Source organism: Phasianus colchicus, chromosome 16 (genome assembly GCF_987193195.1).
Source record: "Phasianus colchicus chromosome 16, bPhaCol1.hap1.1, whole genome shotgun sequence".
Classification (NCBI taxonomy): domain Eukaryota; kingdom Metazoa; phylum Chordata; class Aves; order Galliformes; family Phasianidae; genus Phasianus; species Phasianus colchicus.
The window spans coordinates 3,600,177-3,624,037 of record NC_143451.1 but is presented as its reverse complement, the minus strand read 5'-3'; the positions used below and the strand labels follow the sequence as shown (position 1 = coordinate 3,624,037).

The 23,861-nt window shown below is 40.3% G+C and overlaps 1 protein-coding gene across 8 annotated transcripts in view; it reads left to right on the top strand.

Moving 5' to 3' along the window:
- The window catches only part of DNAAF8 (dynein axonemal assembly factor 8), an 83,500-nt gene that overhangs the window by 8,415 nt on the left and 51,224 nt on the right, over positions 1–23,861 (top strand). For 6 of the 8 annotated variants that reach the window (XM_031595298.2, XM_031595296.2, XM_090151817.1 and 3 more), the window contains 4 exons: positions 2,611–2,982; positions 4,778–4,934; positions 18,201–18,392; positions 20,968–21,135. In XM_031595298.2, the coding sequence (XP_031451158.2) occupies positions 2,611–2,982; positions 4,778–4,934; positions 18,201–18,392; positions 20,968–21,135 (889 nt within the window). The remainder of the gene's footprint in view (positions 1–2,610; positions 2,983–4,777; positions 4,935–18,200; positions 18,393–20,967; positions 21,136–23,861) is intronic. The other 2 variants (XM_031595295.2, XM_031595299.2) reach the window with 2 other exon arrangements.

The window sequence follows — 23,861 nt, the reverse complement described above, 5'->3', positions numbered from 1 at the left end:
GAGAGCTCACATAGGAAAGTATCTCTGCTTCTTGTATTTACATCAGAAGTGTCCAGCCTAATAACAAAAGTGTTTCAGTCTGGACCCAGAGTTCTCTTGCATGGTAAAGATACTGAAGTTGGAAACCAACTGTCAGTGTTTGAGACTATATAGCACCTTGCTTCTTTACAGCTGTGTGACAACAACTTAAAGAAAGTAGACATGAGTGGCTGGGAAACCTGGCTCTTTTTACAGGCAGGTTTGAGTGACATGGGAGCTGTTTTAAATTTTAAAAGACTCATAACCAAACTTTCAAAATGTTGTAGGGAATTGACTCAGTCACACCTTTATTTTTAGAAATAATAAAGTAAGCTGGAATGTTGGTTTAAGTATTGAATACGTTGTGTGGGCAGGAATGCTCACAGCTCCCCTTAATTGTTCTTACATATGTTCTTATGTACAGTTATGGAATCCTGAACTGTAGATTCTTCAATAGGCACAGATGCCAGGCCTTTCCTGTTACTAAATTCAGGCCTTGATTCATACTCATAGGTAGTTATTCATCCATTTAATGTGAAGTAGGTATGTCAGATTTTAAGTATCTTGCTGCATTTATACTATTATATTTAGAAGCCTGATGCATGGAAGTTCACATCTCAGCAGTACAGTGGACAAAGAGGAACATTTTGTATTGTTTTGCCAGCCCATTACTCTACTTTTTTTGTTTTTAAATAGTCTGAAAGAACAAATGATTCAACAAGGAACAAAGCCAACTACTCAGCATAATTTGTAACATCTAATCCCAGACCAGCATAAAGCAGGGATGAGAGATTGCTTGGGGAACTCTCACTGGCACTGATGCAAATGCAGAAGTTACATTAGTGTAAATCTGTGATGGAGGCCAGAGCTTAGCTGAGTGTATTTTTTCTGTTTTAATGTTGCTAATGTTAATATACATATGAAACACGTGGCAAACTTTTAGTTCTGTTTCTAAATAAGAAAGCCTCATCTCAGAAGGGTGAGATGCTAATCTCCTTAATGTGAGTTCAGTGCCATTTTCCATCTTACCTGGATGGTAATTAAACAGAGCTGCATGTTCTGTGGCACAATGTACCTCCATGTTAGGGCCTTAAGGAGACAGTCTTATGATCTCTGGGCACCTACTTAGCATAGAAAATACATTGTGCTTATTTTACATATACACTATATTAGTTTATCCCCTGAGTGGTCAGACAATCAGTGCCATCTTTAGCACTATGCTGTAAGGCTGTTGTCCAATACATGTCTCTGTCCTAAAATTCCTGCTTTATTTTCTGACTCTACTAAAGCAGGCAGGAGAGCACACAACAAATTTGGTTGTCTTACTAGAAACAAACAAAGGTCAATAACACTCAGGAACTTAAATGTGTCAGTAGAACCCTTCTTTCTTGCTTACCTGCTCTGTTCTTGTTTGACTTACTCTGTGGTAGAGCTCGAAAGCTTATATCTTTTTGCCTGAGGTTGGTGTTAACCTACAGCTCTGACTGTTTCAGGGCATTCTTCTAGATGCACTATTGAGGAAGGAGAAAAAAAAAACAAACAAAAAACAGCAGGAAAGTAATCACTAGCAGCCCACACCTCTGTAGATGAATTCTGCTGTCACAGCTCAGAATCTGAGTCCTTTGTCTTTAAATGCAGAGAACATTGTACTACCCATAGAATCTCTAAGTTGGAAGGGAGGAATCATCAAGTCCAACTCTTGGCTTTGTACAGGACCACCCAAATATCAAACCATACTTCTGAGGATGTTGTCCAAACTATTGTGGTTTAACTTGAGAGGCAATTAAGCAAAGCCCATACACTACACAAAAGCTTCTTGAACTCCAGAAGACTTGATGCCATGACCAATTCTCATCTACTGACTTTGGTATCCAGTGGGGAAGGGGTTAATATACCCCTATTACTTAGCTGGAGCATTAAAGAGTACTCCTGTCAATGTTAAATGTTGATTAAATGACTGGAGAAATGAGTTTCTTAATTAGAAAAAGTGCTTTCTGTCTGGATTTTCTTTGTACTTTTCAGCTGCTACTTATTGGTGCTACGAATTGGTGGCAGTCTTGTAGTAGATAACTTGGGAGCCTCGTTGCTGAACAGAGCTACAAAGCAAAAGAACCTTATCTGCTTATCCTGTCATGATAGGACACTTCACATGAGAGAACAATCACAGTATTGTACTACTAACAGCTCAACAGTCACACTGAGTGGGAGGAGGCACAGGTGAAATGAAGCTAAACACCTCAAAATGCAGTGACTTATTAGATGGACTCTTCCTATATGTCTATTTGAGTTCCAATGCTCGTATCCCAAGAGGACAGAAATCTGCAGATACTGAATTCCATGCTGACATGCCATTTATTCAGGGCTCTTATGCTAATTCTCTACTGCCTATAATCCAGAAGAGGGAAACAAATTCCCAATAAGATCAGATCGTGTTCTGTCACTGTCTTGTTTGTGGCTTATGTGCTGGTACTGCTATCAAAGACTATTATCTGTGTTGATAACTCATCCTTGTTCTAAGGTGCCCCTCGTGAGAAATTCTTCAGTGTGGGTTTTTTTTAATGCTCTATCTTGATTAAATCTTTATTTTATTAGCAGGAAGAATTGCTCAGGGAAGTGTCAGCTACTGCAACAACTCCGTAGAGCCCGTAAGGAGGCCTCAGAGGTTCTTCACAAAGCATCTGCCTCAGCTGGAAAACTCAAGGGCATAAAACAGGATCCAGAAAGTCTGGAAGAGAGGGATGCCTTTAAAGTCAGTCAAAATCAAAATTTTAAAGTGAGAGAAGGGATGAATGAGGTCGTTTCCAGGAAACTGGTGAGGCTGGAGCCAGAGAAAATAAATTCTTCCTTGTCAAGCCAGAGAGACCATGGAACTGATAAAAGAACAAAAAATATAATGAAAGCTGAGAAGGTTCAACATCCAGGAAATGCTTTAGAATCTCCTCTACCTACAAAAGAATTTCCAAGGTATCACACAAGAAAAGTCACCAGTGATTTTCATTATGGCTTATCTAATTGTATGAGATTAAAGAACACTACTTACATAGTATGTAAGTTGGAGCAAAAGGAATTCTGGTTTTCTTACCTAGGAAATCAGCTGAGCCTGGCATCTATTGTATAAAATTTTAGGTGCAGACAGACTTAGTAGATCAGAGAATTGGATTGAGATTAAACATAGTAAGTTTGATCACTTTCTCTAGGTTTTGAACCTAGATAAAAGGAAGATAACAGCATTGATCTTCATTATTAAGGATAAAACAGATTTACTACACAAAGTATCACAGAAAATAGGTCTGGAATGGTCTGTTTCTCTGCATCAGTGCAAGTTGAGCTAGTCTAATCCTTTTTTCCTGATCTTTATGCGACCTACTCTCAAAATCTTCAATGGTGAGAATTCCCTGACTCCCCAGGTAGTACATTTCACTGCTTGATTATTCTTACAGTTTTAAAGCTATTAGTTCATCCAATTTAAGTTATCCTAGCTCCAATTTAAGCTTATTACTTCTTGCATTCCTGATAACATGGAAAATGGTTTATTCCCTTTTTTGGCATAAAAAATACCTGTACAAACTGGAAGTTTTATAGTGTGTCTCCTTGTATCTTCATTTCCCCTGAACAAAGCAATTCTAACTGTCATCAAGAAAAGAAGGGAAAGAGCTCAGAGAGCAAAGTATAACCATGAGGAGCTGGTTATACCACAGAAACACTCCAGAAAGCTAAAAAGGAGAAACGGCAATGTTAACTATTGAGGAAATCAGAGAGCTTGCTCCAGTTATTCCTCAGGCTCAGTGAAGTGCATTTGCCTAAAGTCTAATTTCAAACTGAGATCAGGTAGCCAACTTGTGTACCTGCCCATCTATTTGGGAGATCTCCTTTATGCTGACTTTTCAATAGTTATATTCTGCCCACTGTTTTCAGCATGACATTTAATATTTTGATATGGCATACGAGCCCTTGAAATTAAAATCTGCCTGCTCCAGAGGCTTACTTTTTCAGTGTTTAACAGTTGCCTGCCCTACCACTTAAACGCTAAAGCTAACGTGTACTTGGTTTAAATAGCACATGGGTCATTGTGAGCTGTTTTGTCAGGTGATTCCTGATATTAAAGCTCAGTGCTTCTGTCAGTTCCATAAAACACCATTTTGTCTGCCTGTTAGCCTGCCACATAGATGTGACTTGGCAAGCTATTGCTGAGTAAAACATCATGATGGTTTTAACAAATTTCAGTGTTCTTTCTTACTATTTTATATTCTAATCATTGGGTACCTGAGGTTTGTGAGCTTGTGAAGAAATTGAACTTAGTGTTTGCTGTGGAAATGGCAGATGAAATCTTGCTGCAGACACCAAAATACAGAAAGGCAGGTCTTGCTTCGGGGCAAACTTGTCACTGTTTAGCACATAGAAAAGAAACAGAGTTAGAAGACTGACTATTTTGGTGAGGGGAAAGGGAGCAAAATCTTGAACAAGCCTCTGCTAAATGGCATGTTTTGGTATCCAGCCAGTTGTCACCACTTATCAGAGGTTTGAGGTCTGCTCTTTTCCTTTGCTATTTTTACATAGTCAGTTTAAGCCAATGACAAATTCTTGTGGTCCCCTACCTCCAACACCATAAGTGCTTTTTAAGACTATTTTAGCCTTTCAAATCATGATTCACCCTCAAGTGTATGGTATAAATATAAGGGAAAAAATGTAAACAGAAGAACAAGGGTGTCTTTCTCCCAAGTAAAAAGTTAAAGCAAAGAAGTATCTCTGTATTTTCCAGGACAGAAGAAAATAACAGAGAGCTATCCCAAAAGGAAGAGCAGATGAAAGAGAAACACATGAGATGCAGATTCCAGGAGCAGCTGGAGAGATGGCAGCCTCAGTCAGTTACTGGAAAGCAGCCCATGGCAGAGAAAACACCTGTTTTGTTCCGCATGGTTAGTAGTTCAGCATAGGACTGTCCCTTTCAGAGTGACTTTGGCAAAATGTAGATGTGATCCTAGAAGCAAGAAGTCACTGTTGTTGCACTGTTTAAAATCTGTGGGATGTCATTTTGTTTTTTGTGGAGCAGCATTACCTGGATAGACAAGCAGTCCTACAGCTCTTCTCCTGTGTTAATGATGTTTTTTTCATCTCTCCTGTTTGAAGTGTACGAAGTGTGCTCCTTGTATAGCTGCCCATCTGGCCTGCTGAAGTCACCATGCTCAGGGTCATTTACTTGACTGGAGCCAGACTTTCACACATGATCTTTCATAACTTCTTAGAAAAACATGTTTTCACTGTTGTACTTCTAAAACAAAGCCTATGCTGAGTACTATCTAGCAGCTTTGTATTTCACTTCTGTGGGCATTTTTGAATAAACTGTTGTTGAGGATTGTGATTTTAAATAATGTCTGGCTTTTGGCTGGAGCCCTGATTAGGGGAACATGAAATTATCCTATTTTTTCCTAAGACATGGCTCAGGGAACAGAGCAGGATTCCTTCTGAGAAGATTTGTATATGTAATCCTAATTCATCCATGCACTGATTTCAGTGAGCAGAGAATGTAAGAGAAGATAGACTACGCAGTTTGTCCACAGGTACATCATAACGACTTGTCTGGACTAACAGCAATGACAAAGTGTGACCTCCTCAGGGCTGAGCTATTCAGATATGCTTGGTTTTTAATGAACTGAATGCTGTATTTCTGCAGATTAAGAGCTCATTTTGTATGTTGGATTAGTCTCTGTCAGGAAGTACAGGACTAACAAACTAGTGGGTGAATTTCTTCTGTATCAAGCTGCTCTTGGATGGACAATGCACTGCTCAGGGCTCTGTTCTGAAGGTTGCAGAGGTTGTGAACCCAGCCCTCAGACTTGCATCTTTCTCAGTCTGCTGGAAGGTGCTTCCAGATTCCAGTTAGCCCTTATTAAGATGCAGGCACTTTCTCATCAGAAATATACTTGAGCTTTGCTAACTCATTCCTTGCAGCGTACCAAGTGATTACTGGATTGTTCTGCATCTCGATCATTTCCCATATTTGCTGCACTGACGCCAATGAAATGAAGATAAAGACCTGGTACTGCGGCTTCTCTCAAGTACAGCTTAGGGTGTACTACTCTGTAGTCTTGCTGTAAATGAATCACAGTATAAATGTACCCCTCATAGCTTTAACCATATTATTGCCAGTTGGTCAAGACAGTGTCATAAGCTAAATCAGTGCAGCCCAACTGCTAACTGGTCCCTACAGTAATGGACAGAGCACGTGGAGGAAATGTGCCCAAACCTACAAGACACTGTTGATGGAAACAAAATCAGTGCAACCCATAATTTTTATTACAGCTTTTTCTTACTGCATCTTTACTTTTATTTCTTCTTCAGCGGTATTCATTATTAAAATTAAGAATGAAAAATGGATCAGCATCATCCATCAAATGCAAGTCATTTATAAGATTACTTGAAATTTGTCTTGACAGCAGCCTTTTTTATCTTTGAGTTAGAACAGGTTTTTCTGTGGGGCTTTTTTTTCCCCTCAGCTGCACACAGGAAGGCAGAAAAACGTGAATGTTTTGACACTTAAAACTAAAGAAGCTGTAATTTGGCAGCTGTTTCTCTCAGTGAAAATATCTAATATCTATATATAAACATGTATACCCAAAGAAGAAGCAAAAATGTTTGACAAAGTAGCACACTTTGAAACTTGTTTTCAAAGTCCTTTGTTTTGGCAATGATAGATGTTCAGATCTGGAACACTTGTCATAGTTTCCAGAATTCCTCTGACCATTTTTAATGTACATAAATAATTGAATTGAATAATAATCAGGAGGTTTAGAAAGTCTGTAATTACTGTAGCTGAGGTGCTCGGAAAGAAATGTAAAAAAAAAAAAACAGAATAAAAGCTGCATTATAGTTACGTTATAGTTCTTGTCTGAAATTTAAAAGCAGTGAAATTCAGATTTAATATTGCTGTTTTTTAACCTAGTTCAGTCAAGCTCTGCAGTCCACCACACTCTGTAGGATAATATAAGCAAGGATCAGGTTTGCAAAGAGCACTTTCAAAGCTGCACAGGTAACTTGAGATAGCAAGAGCTAACTTTCAGGGTATTTCAGCATCTAAAGAAGAGGCTGATATGCAGTGGCATTTTCAAGACAAGCAAGTATCCAGTTCCCGTGAAAATTGGCAGTTTCATTCTCTGAATTCTACCTGTCATTCAGATTCCAAGAAATGCAGACTGCTCATGCAATCTGATTCAAATCTTACTTTCAAAAATGCATGGAAGAGTCTAATTTATTTATTTGCTTATTCTGCCCTCACCCCAACTTTCACTGAAACTTAAGACTGACATAAGTAGCTTTCTTCCGAAAACAGACCCTTAGCCACATTTTAACCTTTGGATCTAGTTCAGAGCTGATTTAAGCATCTGCAGTTTTGCTGAAAGCCAGTGCTGATGTAATCTGTGCTGTAAGGTCAGGTTGAATTAATAGCTTAAAGTAACATATAGGTTTTGGTCAAGTGTTTGAGCAGAGGATTATTTACAAGGGAGATAGAGAAGGAATGTTGTGCAGTGTGTGAAGCAGTTACATGGAAGATGTAAAGAGAAAATAGGCGTAGTAGAAATGTGAAGTCAGGACTTAAAGCAGTGATTGAGCACCTGGTAGGAAGGCAGGGCCAATCCATGGGAGCTCAGGTGGATGCAATGCACTGAGTGACTGGAAGGGCTGGAGGCAGGATCCACCCCTTTCCAGCCCTCGTTGAGGGTTGGCAGTGGAGGTGAGGGAATTTTGCTGGAGATCCCTGCCTACCTGAAACTTTCTTAGGGTAAGCAGACTTTTTCCTTTGTGTCTGTGATCACAGTTGCTGCACTTCAGTTTATCCTCATTTGCTGCAGCCAAAGATTTTGCTACCCTGCTATTATTACTGTTCTTTCCATTGTATTATAGTGTTACAATAGATTTGGCCTGTCATTTAATGGATCTTGTCTATTATGATAGAGTTGCTTAGTATTAACGTTGATTTCCATGTTATATTGACGTGTTGATAGGATAAAGCAAAAATAGTTGCTTTTGCTTGGCTCAAATCTGATTTATTTATTTATTTTATTGTTAGGGAGCAACACAAGCAGGTTACTCTGTAAGGGAAAACTCACCAGGAGCTAAAGGTGACAGCAAGGCAGGTAGGGATGGAAACCTCGCTGTCAAGGAGTGCAGTGCCCAGAAGAGAAGAGCAGAACAGGTCCAGTGAGGGTAACCAGTTGTTTACTCTGCAATGATGAGGTAGGTCCAAGAGAAGGCAACAAAGTCAGATTGGTGAATTAGGGGCAGAGTTAGATGAGTGAAGCATATGACCAGGCACAGATGTACCTGCAGCGTAGCTGGGTCAAGGACAAGTAAGTGTCTCAGCTTAAATGCAGCTCAAAAGCAAAGAGAGAGTGTCCCAGCAGAGGCTTCATGCAGGTTTTGTTTCTTGCAGCAGCAGAATCAGAAGTTACCCAGCTGTGCTGTGTCAGAACTGGCCTTGAACACAGGCAGCTAAACTGCTGCAGAGGGGGGTGCTCATGGCCCTGACGCTTTATATCCATCTTTAGATTTAATTTATCACACAGCAAATGTCAGTCAGTTTTTCTTAAATTCTTATATTACTGGGACAAAAGGCTGCTTTTACAGTAGGGCTATAGTTTGATTCTCTGTTTACCTTTATTGCTTTACCATGGTATGGCAGAACAAGATCACATAGTTTCAAAGCTATTAGGAACCACCTTGTTACCAGTACCTTATAAACACTGTTTTATCTACCTCGTACAGTCAAACTATTTAGAAAATGAATGCATTGACTCATACTGAGACATCTAATTTTTCTTGGCTACACAATCACTTTGGCTAACCTTGTGTTAGTAATTATATTACTATAATCATCATCTTATTGCAGCTTAGCCTTACAGCTGGCTTACTAAACAAAAACATTCGAGCATGCAGCAATCATTCTAACTTAACAAATACATTATGCAGACACTGTCTTTTCCAAATTGCAAACGTGGACTCTATAACCTTTCTCAAAATTGGCAGGATTGTGTATTTTATATTAATGTATCTTTGATTCAGCTCTGTGATGTGAGGTAAAATTCTTAGACTTAAACTTAAATCTTCTTTCAGTTACAGTGATCTTGATGCAGTAACTGAGTTTTTCCATATCTGTATTCCTTGAATCCTGATCTTGGAACTTTAAGTCACCTTGTGACCAATTTACACTAAACTAAAGCAATCACTACACTTATACCTGGGTGAAAGCAACTGAACTGATCATTTAGCCCTTCTTATTTTACTACAGATTTAAAAAAAAAAAAAAAAAACCTGTAAAAATTACAGAGTATTTCCTCACGAAATCTTTTTCTGGCATGGGAGCTGAGTTTGGCTTGTTCTTCACATCTTCTCAGCCTTGGTCTGACTCTGGGGTTGTGGCCAGCAGTGATGAGCCAGGCAGCCAGCAGATGGCCCCTGAATTCCTCCCTTTTCACACAGTGAGGTATTTAATGAGTTCCTGGAGCAAGACTGAAGTCTTTTGTACTTAATGAACCTGCTGTCTCAACTCAAGAAAGGCGTAAAAATAAACTAAAGCAATTAGAGATGATGTAGTTAAATTTAGCTTGCAGAAGAAGGAGGCCAAAATTCCTGTTTGTGCCACCAGTCCAGCACACAGGATTTGGAATCATGTGGAGGTTCCTAAGAAAATGTTTTTCTAGCATAGACAACTGTTACCTGGCACTGAGCCTGTGTTTCTGGCCTCCTCTTCATCTTCCCACATAGTACCAGAGTAAGAAAAGGGAGGATTTGCTGGCATGGTGCTTTCTGCTAAGGTTAAGCTCAGCTGGTTTATGGTCTCCTTGGTTATAGTTAGCAAGCTAGAGGAGCTGAGGCTGCTACTGCCTCTGCTGTGGCCCACGATGACAGAGATGCATCCCAAAGATTTGCCTTAACAGGCGAAGCAGAGAATTCTGACCTCAGAAGCCTTTGTTGTGAACACCTTCCTTTACATGGGCAGTGTGCTTGCTTGCTGTTTGGTTTCTCAGAGTTATGGAAGTTATGGAAGTGTGTGCTTTGGCACTGGTAGAGTACAGTTAAAGGCAAGTTGGGAATTTTACCTCCTGCTGACACCACTTCTGTGCATACAACCAGAGCAGTTAAAAATGGCATATAGTCACCCTGCTTTAATAACCTCTTGTCTGCTTCAGCAGGTTTCTGTAGCTATGTAGCTGCATCTGGGCTCAGAACTAGGAAACTCTCCTGTACTGAACTCAGCAGGACCACCAAAATGCCATATTTTTCATTTAAATTTCCACACAAACCCAACCTGCTTGTTTTATAGAAGTTCCCACCTTTGTCTATTGCATTTTCCAGTTCTGGATTGAATGGGTAGTCATGTCTTTCCTAAGAAGAGACTTTTTTTTAGTGCTGTTTCTCTGTTGCAAGTTTGAAGTGGCCCCAGGAAAATGTGAAATATTTAGTCCTTTATATTCCCTGGCGCATCTTGGAGATGATTAAAATGAGTTTAGGCTTATTATCTAATGTACTTATGGATGATCTTGACAGACTCGTTGTTGCTTAAGGCAGAGGTAAAAAGAAGTTTTCAGAATTACATGCACGAACCTGCTGCCAGTAGAGGTCCTAAACACTCCTCTGTTTACATTACAGAATGCTTCAGGTTCAACTTAAAGAGAAGGCAATAAAATAAAATGTCCATGGGCTAATATCTATTTTTTTCATCTAGAAGAGGGCAGGAGGAGAAAGATACTGCTGTACCTTGTGTCTTTGTTGGGTCTTATTCTTTGACAGGTCCTGTGTGTGTTGGCAGGAGGGATAGCTGCCATGATGTCACAAGGCATATGAACAGGTACCAGTCACACTTATGTATTTAGGGCAACATTTTCTGCCCTGCACGTCTTGGAACTCAGAACTCCCAGTCTAATCTCACAGATGTGATGTGTGTTGGTATTTATAACTGAAAGGGGGCTGAATCCAGCCCTCTGCTTCTCTAAGTGGCTGTACAGGCATGGCTGATATGGCTATAATACTGTTGCTAAATAAGCCTTGTGGTTTAAATGTATTCCTAGATTTTCTCATGCATTCTTGTTTAGTGTTACCATTTGGATTGGACTACAGCCCTACACTGAGGGATAAGCTCAGTCATGGCTTGTAAACACATTATTACAGAAATAATTACAGAAACATTATTCTTAGTGGCAGGGCTGTTGAAAGGAATCCAAGGCTTTATCTGAAATTACCAAGTGGAAGAATCCTGCAGTTATTTTTACTGCAAAATCAAAGGCTCTGCCCAGCTATGTGCAAAGCACCTGGAGTAACTACCAGATTCAGCTGAGGTTGTAAGCACCTAGCAGCTCTCAAAATCACAGATAACCCATGTTAATTCTGCAGGGCAGTAAACAGGTCCAAAGAGTTGCAAGTATATAGCATTCTGTAGCTGGATGCGGGATCACAGAGCCTGTGTGACAAGCTGGACACACTCTAAATTGGAAGCTGACATGTTGAAGAGTGCTGTGACTGCGGGAGCTGAAGAAGGACTTGAAACAGCAAAGTTAGCTCCTCTCTTTTTTTTTTTTTCCCTGTGGATTTCCATAGGATACCAAGTCAATTTACATAAAAAGATAAATTTATCACAGTTAAGTGATATAATGAATCTCCTGGAGTATCAAACTAGAGCCCTGCCAGCAGTATTTAAAGCCAGGCAGGAGCACGTGCCGAACAACAGCCTCATTTCCAGGTGACTGAGGACCATTCTATGCCCTGTTCAGTATTTCAAAGTGACTGTACAATTTCCTTCCCTGCTGCATGTACTGCACGTTTTGTTTGAGAGGCAGCTGGAAATCAGCTGAAGAACAAAGGAGGAAGGAACAGAAATGAGTTTCAAAAATTTCTTGATAATTTTACACCTTTTCAAGGTGTGTTACAGGCTTTTGATAATTAGCATTGTTAGAGAGTAAGCAGGGTAAGGAAACATTGCACTCACTTTGCAGTTTCATAGAGAAGTAATCCATCCCAGAGCCAGGAGTGAAGCACAAGTTCCTAATTCCCAGTCCTGCCCTCACATGAGATCTGTAATTAAGCTTCTTGTTTATTTCAGCTGCTGTTTGTTAACCAGGAGCAGGAACTCAGTAGAGCAGGAGCTTTTTGTTCCACGTGCTTAGAACACCAGCACAGCAAGGCTCTGAATCCCTTTATATTGCACTTAATGTAAACACCAATTGTGGTAAAGGCATTGCTCATTTTTAATGGTTATGTCTCAGAAAGCAAACAAAATCAATGGGATTCAGTGCTGCTTTGATTTAGATTTTAGAGCAATTTTCAGTGTTTGTTTACCTGAGGAGTTGAGCCTTTGTCAGACACTTTTCCCATGTCTAGCAAATAGAGAAGTGTGTAAAACAGCAGCATCTTACCATTCACTTGTGCCAGTTATGTGAATGTTTTTAGCTGCACTCAGATTTGTTGCCGTTTATATATATATATATATATTTACTTTTTTTTTTTTTTTGTGAATATATTTAGGTGAAAAATGCCCATTTCTAAACGTTTTTTTTTTTTTTTGTTAGCATACTTCATAACCACACAAACGTTCTGTGTTCTCATGAATGTTAGAATTATGCTGCAATTGTCTTCAGTCATCTGAAAACCAGGCTGGTATTTGAAACGTGCTCCTAGCAGGCGTTAAGCACTCATTAGCACATAGAATGTTCTAATTAAGTATTTCAAGGAGCAATTCTGTCAAGGAAGTCAGAGTCACTCTGTGCTTTCCCCATCCCCATCACTGCTGACGATAGTCCTTTTCTCATTCATGGTATTATGATCTAGTGATCTCAGGCTAACTAGGAATGTTTTGTCCAGGAAAGAGCATTACTATTAGACTGATAGTAATAATATTCCAGATCCAGGATAGAGCGAGAAATCACAGTAAGTCACTCTGGCATATATGAGAGAGTAAGCATGATAAGGGCAGTGCTGTGAACTCACATTAGGAGTACTGACAGCACAGCCAGAAGTGAGCAGGTTAGGATGGATAGCATAGTCTAAAGTAAAAGATTCTTCTTATTTGGGAGCAAATGCTTGTTTTGATAGCAGAATAAATGTATAATGAATTTTGGTCCAAGAAGCCTTTTCCTGCCTGTGATCCTGAATGACCACACATTCATGCTCATGATCACAGACTTTGATAATGTATTCCTTGGGCTATGTCCTTGACTCTTGTGCCAGAAGGTTTATACATTTTCTGCTAGCACAGATGAGCTATTAATTCTAGTGAAGTGGAAGAGAATTTCCTTATAGGGAATTGAGGATAGAATAATACGGATAGGGTGAGAAGGGATTGCTGTGGAAGGACAGACATGTTTTTAGACAGAAATAGAACTGATCCTACCTATCACGAGCTGTCTGCCAGCACTGTGGTGGATGTGATTCTACTTTAGATGGCATTTTTAGTTGGCAGTGCTCAGGTGGCAGCAACGTGAGAAGGTGTGCACAGTGAATTTTGCTGTCCGTGGCTCTTTTGCCAAGCAGAGCTTAGTGCCACATCTGTGTGTTACCTCTGAACTGTGCTCCTGTATGCAGTAATTTCTGCTGATGTTTCTCTCTGACGATTTGTCCTGTTTGTGCTTCAGCAGAAGCGATGGCTGGCATTGGCCCCTCTGTGTTGCCAGGAATGAATGAGGGGTTCCTTCTGAATCAGGAGATGCTGTGTTCTCTAAGACCAAAATTAACATTAACTGTCCAAAATAGGAAGATAATCTTCAGCAAAGAAATATTCTTCATTATTTTTTAACATAACTTCACACAATACGTAATCCCCTAGCTGGAGATCTGCAGAGGTCATAGCAAATCATGCTTCCATTACTCAGCTCTTTGAATTCCTACAATCTTGCTCTGGCAGAGTGATCTGTTTTGGAGGATCATTCCTCCTCCATTTTGGCAATCTGAAGCTCAGTTCAAGTCAGAAGATTTCAATAATATTTTGCCACCATCGTATATTTTTCAGGTCCATAACCTCAGCACATTTGATATTCAGAAGCCATTTGTGCTATATAGAGTGAATCTAGTACAAAATTGCATTAGCAGAAAGACCATTCAGACCATTAACATCAATCATGCTCTCCTTTTTGTTATTAAATGTTGCCTTCATAATTACAGTATGTTCTGCCAGTTGCATACAGGAAATGCAAATACTCTCCTCATTCTTATCCATTGCTTCCACTTTGCAACAAGAAAGCAGTTCTTTGAATGGTTTCAGGGTTTATTCCACAACTTAATGTGGGATTTCAGATAATCTAGCAGATGGCATTGTCATCATTTTTCCATTCCCACAGAATGAAAATGAACAAACACATGATATTTCCAATATGTCTCCATTGAATGCAGGATTTTTTTAGACACCACGAAACAGTGTTATCTGCTTTGGTTTAGGGAGAGGAGTGGAAATGTGAAGTGCATCCTAACCATCCCAACTATCTACTGTCCCTCATGAACTCTATGGAAAATAGATGAGTAACCACACCATCATCATGTTTGTGTTTTGTATTGTGACCTCTGCCCACTGCAAAGCAGGAACATGCAATGCGAGGGCAATTTCAGCACAAGAGCACAGAATTTTCATTAGAGAAATTAACTGGAGCTGCTGAAGTACCTAGAAATCAGTTCACATTTACAAACGCACAGCAGATGCATCCTTTGGCAGAAGATTTCTGCAGTCAGTAATTTGCCATTCATCAGGGATTGCCTCTGAAATCTGTGATCCAAGCTAGGGTGCGGATGACATAGAAGGATAAATTTAGACACGGCTGAAAACAATTATTTTGAGTAAGCCTCCAGCCAATGAGAGTAAGATTCCACCCCTTCCCCCTCATTCACCTCTTCCAGTGAAGAGGGAGGAGACTTTGTAGGCATAACTTAACCTGTTTTGCATGCAGGGGATGCTTTGATTTAGCTGTTGCTGCTGTAGGGTCTTCTCAGCATAGTAGGGAGTGCCTTTTGAACGTGATACCTTCAGCATTAGCATCAGTTTAGCTTGTATTGGAAAAGGTGCTAGAAGGGAAATGCTGACGTTTTCTTTAGCTCCAAAAGCAAAACTGACTGTTAAAAGTTTGCTTCTCCCTGACCTGCCTTTCCACTGGGAGATAACCCTCAGTCTGAGTGAGCTGACTCTAATGAGAAATGCTGATTGCTTTCTTAGATCTCTCTGAAATATCTAAGCAAACTTTCCAGCTGTGTGCTGGAGTGTGGTTTTCAGCAGCAGTTGGATGGCAACTGTTAGTGGTCGCTTTCAGCTCTGTGCCTAACTGGAAACCAGCAGCAAAGCCTGAGCTGCCCCTCAGTCATTCCACCCTCTAAAAGCTTTGATAACGTTTCCCATTTTTAGGACAACAGAGCTGTTTGTCCAATCCGGTGTGGAAGCATAGAAAAAGCAATGCCAACTGGTCTTTTCAAAACCCATCAACAAAAGCATCATTTAACCAATTAGAGCTGTTTTATTAGAAACAAAATGACATTAATCTTGGCTGACAAACTTGCCTCTACTAAGCTTCAGCTTGCTGTGGTTATAAACAGCTCCAATTAAAAAAAAAAAAAGATAAAATAGCACTTCTTAGATGATTGATCCCTTCAGATGGTGTCTTTTGAGGCTTTTTTTTTTAATGATAGAGTTTATTTTGGGGCTGTGCCTCCTTGTGCATAAATTCAGCACTTTGTAGCTGCATGCTGCAAGATATGGGTATCCCTAAAGTATCTTGCAACTCATTTCACACTTCTTTTTGATGTGTTTTTTTTTGGGGGGGAGGAATTATTTAAATTTTTATATAAAGTGACACAAAGAAGCATTGTGTTCTTTGGCTGCATGGTGTGGCTGGTGTCGCTTCTTGCACTGTTCTCATATTAAGGTGGAAGAGGACGGATCTGAGACTGAAGGGGCATTTGGAAAATCAAGCTGGAGAGTTGTAAGCAGCAATATTGTAAACTGCAACTGCAAAAATAAAATAGCAAGCGCTTTGGGAATAGGAAATTTTGTCTTATTTACTCCATGGTAATTGCTGGTACTTGAGTGCCATCAGCTGCAAGCCTGTGTGTGATTGACAGCACAATTCTAGCCAGAGCAGCCAAAAATAGCCTGGGATTTGAGTCATTTTTGTCTTTTTATAATCTAATACTGTCACAAAAGCTAGCGTAGTATGTAGAGAAATTGGACCCTCTTCACAGATAGACTAGGGTAATGGGTCTAATTGGCCAGTGCTGAGGGAAGGCGTATTAAAAAAGCACTTAATGTCACTGACTTAAGCAGTTCTTGCCTGCAGTTAGATAGAATGAGGTCCTTTTCAGTTTTTTGTTCATTAATATTACTGCAATTAACTTTTACGCCTCAGTCCTTGCAGGAGGCTGACAGAGGGAGGAAAGGGGAAGGGGCAGCATTCAAAACCTCACTTGCTCTCAGGAGGAACCTTAATAAGCAGAGAACTGCAATTCTTAGTAAGCTTCCTGACCAAAATCAGCTGAGTCCCGTGCTGGTGGGCCAAACAAATTTGGAATAGTCTAAAATTGCTGCTGAAGCATCAGTAGATACTGGTTTAATCTTTAGCTCTGGAGTTGCTGCCTGTCACTTATGGTGCTCCCAATGTGCTTGTTGAGACAGGAAGGAGAAAGCATTTCTCCAATACAGAATGCAGAAGAAAGCCATACTTTCCTGAAAATCTCCAATTTTCATTTCAAGCCTCTTTCTTGGAGAATTGTGGTGGTGTTTCTAAAGTTTTCCAAAGCCCTGTTAGGTCCTCAGGACTACATCAGTAATGCAGATCTGCAGCACTGGAATATTTGTGACTATTTAGTACTAGTTGCAGTTTTCATTTGGTGCTCTTAGGTAGCACTGTGTCTGTGGCAGACACGTTAGCAGCACAATAACTGGGCAACACAGTAGGTCTGCTTGTGAACATTCTAATTCAGAATTAAAGTGGCTTTAATTGGATTTAGCTTATTTGGCTCCCAGAGTGAATTCAGGTAAATCAAATTAAGGTTAATTTGGTGTAAGGGTGTGGGCAGGCATCCTCATTAAGGGCTCCTTGGAGCACCTGAGAACACAACTGCCCAGCTGCTCCTCAGCACCCTTCTGCCCTCGCTGTGTTCTTGCTGTGCTCACAGAACGGGATGCTTGCAGGTCTCATGCTGTGGTAGGTCATTTCAGATGAATTTTGCTCACCTCAATTAGCAGTTCAGTCTGTTGGCTGATTGTATTGACGTGCATGGGAAACGTGGTCATGCTGCACTTTGCTGACCCTGCAGTGGGGAGCATGGCCTTGGTGTGATGCTGTAACAAGTAGCTAGGAAACAGTTACACCATCAACAGCTCCAGCTCTTTGTAAATGAATATCTGCCCATAAACCTATAGAATGAATGCTCACAGGGTGTCCTGGAGAGGCCCTTAGGGTCCTTATTAAAGCATCATAATTGTTGAGAAGCAATGCTCTTATGTATACTGGAAATTAATTCTGATTTTGAGACTAGCTTCCTAATTTACAGGAGGAATGTTGGATATGGAGATAGAAATAGCAAAGCAGCTAACAATCACAGCAGCAGCTACTGCATCTTTGGATGAAGAATGGAGGTCCCAGAAACTATAATCTCACAACTCTGGCTTGGGGTTGTTTGCTAAAGAATAGGTCCCAAAGGAGAGGGATTTGCATCCTGAATAACCAAGGATCAATGCTAAAGTAGAGAAAAGAAATGAGTTCAGCTAAATGTAACATCATCTGAGAATGAGGCATGTTAAATGAAGCAGAAAATAATGGAAAATTTTGACGCTTCTATCATGATTGTTTTGAAAGCGTTTCACTGATTAAAAAAAAATTAACACTGAATCTTAAAGGAAGTAAAATAAATCTGATCAAACTATATCCAGCTATGACCACCTGGTCTTCCATTTAACAAGCACTATTAGACCAAATGAAGACCCAGGTAACAGCTCTCCAAGAAAATCTGGGGTGTTCCACAAAGTGTCCTTGATATAATGACCCACCTTCTATGGATTCTGCTTCCTCCCTAGTAAATGCTCACTAGATATTAATTGCCCCTCTCCTGTGTTGGCAATGAGTATAATTTATAATGAATTTATAATGGATAATGAATACAGTTCCAGTAATCCAAACTATATTCATTTTCTTTTTATTTTTTATTTTTACTTTTTACAGGGAACCTCTTATTTGCCAGTTGTTGACAGGTTGCCTGGACTGGGCAGTGTGAGAGATGAAGAGCTGCTGATGACGGTTTGGCTGTCGAGCTGTGGCCGGGTACCCACAGATGAGAGCAGTGGGCGGATGCATAGCGTTGCACTGAGAGCAGCTGCCTTCTACCGTGCCCTTGTGACATGGCTTCTATCTCTGGTGAGTACATGCAGTGACAGTGCACAAAAGAAGTTTCTGCATGATAAAGGACGTGCTTTTCCCTCCAGTGAATAGGTTTTTGAAATTACCTTTTTCCAAGAGCTGCAAAACAGCTAAGCAAAGGGGAAATTATGTCCTAACTTGCCTTAAAATAAGAAAACCAAGGTCCAGCTGGATCACACCTGGATTTTATAAAGAACATGGCACTGAAAGTAAAATTAAAAAGAAATGTTTGGTTTTTTTGTCTTAAAATGGTGAGCTAAACTCAAAGTAATCAGAAGCAACCAGTGAAAGCAGAGGACTGATTATTGTCCTCATCAAAACAATCATTTCTTTTGCTTTTCTCACAACTTCTCATTAAGAACAGATCCTTTCTGAAAGTCAGGGGAGCTGTAAGTAAGCAATGGTCTATTTCATCTTAATTGTCCTTTGGTTCACACCTTTTTCCCTTCCAAAGAAAACCCCTTTTTCTTATGTCTCCTATTAATCTGTTGTTACTCTTTTCTTCTAGGGGAAGAAAAAAAACAAACCTTTTTTTTTATTTCTTCCCCCACCCCTCTTTGGTTGTTGGCCTCATTCTTTTCCCTGCTTAAAGACACTGAAGTATCAATTCATGCACTCAAGGTAAATTTCACCCTGAGTGGACCGCATGCACGTGGCTTTTAAGTCACTTAAGCTCCACTTAAATGCTATTAATTGTTAATGGTGTTCACGCTTCCATTAAAACTTTGCTAACATTCTGTAATGTTAGTTCAATACTAATGAAAATTGCCACTTGAGCAACCCCAGAGTCTGAATCTTCCATTCAGAAAATAGTTAGCTCATGATCAGCTGAAGTGGGAGCTTTCTTCCCTTTATTCCCACATAAAAATCCTGAGCTCTGACTTGCAGCAGCTCTCTCCAAGCATGAAAGGGTATCTCAGCCTCCAGGGCTCAGCACTGCTTGCTGGGACTGTAGGGTCAAGTGTTGTGATGGACTTTGTGCCTCATACAAACTGGGATAAAAGCCACAAATTGATTTCATAGAACTGTAGCATATCCTGAGGTTCCCAAGCAGCTGTTGGATGGCAGTGAGAAAGAATCTGCATTTCTTTAATGAAAGAGAAGTTCAAGCATTTTAGACCCAATTCTTACCTGTCTGTGTAATTCCACTGTCTTGCTGGTTTCCTGGCATGTGTAAATCAACATATCTTTATTGATTTTCTTGAAGATATGTTGATTTCTAACAGTGGAGAAGAGAGTCTTTCAGACATAAGCATCCCCAGTAGCAGAATTGCTATGGAAATTCCTTTGCAAAACCACTGTTCAAAGCAGTCAAGGACTCGGTAGTGCTAGTAAGAGTGATGGCATTGACCTATACAGCACTTTGAAAATACTCTCCAGCCCTGTGTTAAGAACATATTTTTAAAGGCACTTATCTCACTGTGAATAGCTTTGTCTTATATATGCAGTAAATACAAAGCTGTTCATTCATCTAGAGATCATGGCAATGGTATAAACCATGACAAGGCTCAAGTGCTTTCTGTATTCACCAGAACCCTGGCAAAGAATTGCAGTCCTGTAATGCAGACTTCATGTAGCACATGATGTGGGTGAGGGGTCTTTGTCTCACATGGCTGCTTCTCATGCTAGACTGCTTTGATAGCCTGTGTATGATGTTCACATAATTCTTTGCGCTCTTTCCCCTGCTACTCAGGTTTTGGGATGCTTTGCAGCACTATGATGCCTCCCCAGGCTGTCTCATTCATCTTTTCTGTCTCTTTTTCAGCCCAGTTTCTCATGTATTCTGCTCTACTTGGGGCAGCATTATGAGCCAATGAGTTATCTATTCTCCTGAAGCCTTGTCTCTGGTGCTAAACTGGCATCTTTAGAAGATGCCATCTTGGGATTGGCAGAGGTCCCTTTTGGATCTAAAACAAGGGGGATAGATATGTATATTGGTAGATAGAATGCCTCTCACAAAGGAGTACACATGAGAGAATCATCACATCAAAAAGGAATTGCCTCAAGTCTATCTACGATGTGGTTTCACTGGATTGGGACTGATAAGCTTTGACTATTGGTAATCACTTATATGAATGATGAAGTCTTATTCTAAAGCCTGCACTGGCTCCTCAGAATGATGTAATCCATTAGCATTGATTTTTTGAATTAAGTTTGTATTATCTCATTACAGTTAATAAAGGCAGCACACAGCACCACTGTGACATGAACGGGCAGTGTTGACAGGAACTCTGTTCTCAGTTCTTGCTACACTTGGGAGGAAATGTAGGAGGTTCTTCCTTTCACGTAGTGAAACTGATGGAAGTTGAACATGCAAGTTCTGAGAGTCCTTGCTGATAAAATAAATCCTTTGACTTACCAAAGCCTACATGTTATTCCTATTTAATTTGTTGTTATTGATTTTCCTATTGGCTAAACCTCAGCTAATCCACTAATCAAGTGAGAGTGCTCCCTGGATTATTATACATGATGTGGCTCTACTCAAAAGCAATAGAGCAAGATAAGGGGGTTATCTTCAGCCTCTAAGTACAGCCATCTGTAAAAATGAAATTCTGTTCAAATGGATTTACAGGTACCTCCTGTGAAAATGAAAGGTGGACCCAAAGCTCCATTGCAGGCAGTATGTCTACAGCAGACCTGGCAAGAGGACGGATTGGCCTTGTCTGCTTGTCTAATGCCAACAGATGAATCTCCGACCCAGGACTCGATGCTGATTAAAGAAAGGTTAAAGAAGATTAAAGTAAGGAGCATTTAAATGTGCTAGTTGTGCAGAACTGCCATAGGGTGTTACCACTACTTTTCACTAAGAACCAGGCTTGGGTATGCCAATTTAAGCTCAAATCTCAATGAGCCAGGATAGAAAAGTGTAAGTGCTGCTCTAAATTAGAATGAAGCCCAGTACTGTGGGAACTGAAGGACTGCTTGCAGCTAATTGCCAGCTCAAGCTGTCCTCGGTTATGTTGTGCAGATGAGAAACCAGCTCTATATAGCAGTGTGTTTGTTTCTGCTGCTCATTAACTGTTAATGTGTTTTTTGGTGGCTGTAACCTCATGGTGCAGAGATATGCCTGGATCCAGAGGAGACCTATCTTTGATATGTATTATGTTTTGTACTGTTATTTTTTAACCACATGAAGACTGTGACTTATGAGAGGGAATACTGTCTTGCTATTCAAGCTCCCAAGAGTCAGGACCCAGAGAAAGGACCTGAGATCCTGTTCCTTCTGTCCTGCTAGACTGTAGTGTCTGTCTTGCACAACAAAACACCAAGCTGAAAGGTCTACCACAAGCTGAAATCTAGCACGTGTAGGTGGCACATTGTAACATAAGGCACGATATGAGCTTGTGTCCTGGAAACAGGGGAGATTTGATGTAGCAACTCTGGGCCATAATTTGTTGGTTCTGTTTTTCAACAGAGCTGATTTGGACAAGACCGATTCTCTGAGCGTCTTGATGCATCTGTTTTGTTTTCCTCTTTAAATACTGCTTGTTAGGTACTGCCCTGAGACCTACTGTGGCCTTGCTAATCCTGCAGGTACTTACAGCTATGTTGTACTGATGGAAGATATGCCAGGTGTATTTGATGAACAGTGATCTTTTGCATGCCTGTGATTTCCCACATTATTCACTTGCATGAATAATATTCCTGTTACTGAATAAACTTACCTGAGATGCTTGCCATGTGCTTTGTTGGTATGCAAGCATCTCCCAGCTCACTCAAAGCAACTCTTGTAGCTTTGGCAGACTGGGGCTGGGTTTTCTATTCCTACCCAACATAATTCTTAAATGGAAGAAGAGGTATAAACATGTTTTTAAAAACATGCTTAAGCTTTCCTTGTTCAGCTGCAGCAAGCATTCTTTGCTTGCAACTGTCTGCCTATGAGCAGTAAAGATTGAATTTCCCGTGATGCATCATGAAGTATGACAGCTGTGGCTCCAGTGTCACACGAGTAAGTGATTGATGCTGGCAACAAATGTCATGATTAAAATACTACTGGAAAAAAAAACAACCCCAAAACAATAAGCAACTTTTCTGTCACTGTTCATCCATCTCTTGGCAAAAGCTGCAGGGCTAATGAGAGAGAGCGCCCTGCTGGACTGGACAAGGGCTTGATGTTGGTTGCTGTCTAAGGTGACTGAATTCAAGAAGCGTTCTGTAAAACAAAGAAAATGGAGAAACAGAGACTGACCTGCCTTCAGTCTGTTTGCCTTGTTGCTCTAATTTCAAATGGGGAGTTGGCCAAGGCATCAAAATTGTTGAGCACTGAGTATGCTCAAAGTATGCACCCTGTGTCAAGCAATTGAATGATCTTCTGAAGCTGCAAGCTCAGGTTGCACTGAACATTTGGTTGGAGCTGGGCAGGGTTGGCAGAATGAGCCACGTGGAGTTTCCAGTCCGTGTATAAATTGTAAATGCTGTTTTACTGCCCTGCCCTGGACAGTAGTATTGAGTTCAGCTGGTATGGGGGAGAGGTGAACGTGCCACTCATTCAAATGGTGTTGCTCAAAGCAAGACTACGTGTAACTGAGGTTTTCTCTCATTAGAAGCTCTACTGGATGTCATTGTGATAACAATAGCTTTTGTCAGTTTTGCTTTCTTGAAGCATTTGTAAAGCTGCTGCTCTTTCCCCAACAGTGATTTAAGTTGATGGGAACAACAAAAGTCTTTCAGAAACGTCAGCCACAGCAGAGACAAACTGAAAACAACAGCAACTCGTTCTGTCTCCCCATGAGCTGTTGTTGGAGAGAAGCATGGCAGACTTTACTTCCCTCACACAGGTCTTCAGTCCTGTGCTGTAGAGATAATGTAGAATATTTTAATGGTTAAACTGGCTAACAAAATTCTTCTCTTGTGACACTTACTGGTTCTTGTTGTAGTTGTCTCTTGTGGCACAGTGAGAACCAGTTCTTGGTTTACCTTCAAAATACGAATAGTCAGGAAAAATAATTGCTCCCAAGCATTCTTGATACATCTACTGACTAAAAGAATGCTGGAAGGTTTTAATTATTTTCTAGATTCTGTACGAAGACACGTCAAGTAGTGTCCATTTTAACTAATGGCATTATGACAAATTGATGTTTGCAACGTGCAGAGTCCATTTTCAGTGCTGAAGATGGACACTCACAGACTACATACAACATATTAGATGCGAATGCTAGGAAAGAAACGTCCAACTTTGTGTCTCTGCATCTCACTGATAGCAGCAAAATGACCGTTGTCCATAGATTTTCTTCAGAATGCAATGTGAATATGATTTTTACAGCAGACATTGGGTTGCTAGTCTACAAGCCTGAGGATCTGTTGGTATTGAGAGGGCAAGGTTTCACTTTCTGCAGCTCTCCTCACTGATAATGCCTAAGCCTGATGTGGCTGAACGTTCTGAGTGCATCTTTCACATGATTATGAATTTACTAATGGTTTCCCAGAGAAAAAGCTGTCTTTAGAAGATCAGCTTTTGGCTTATTC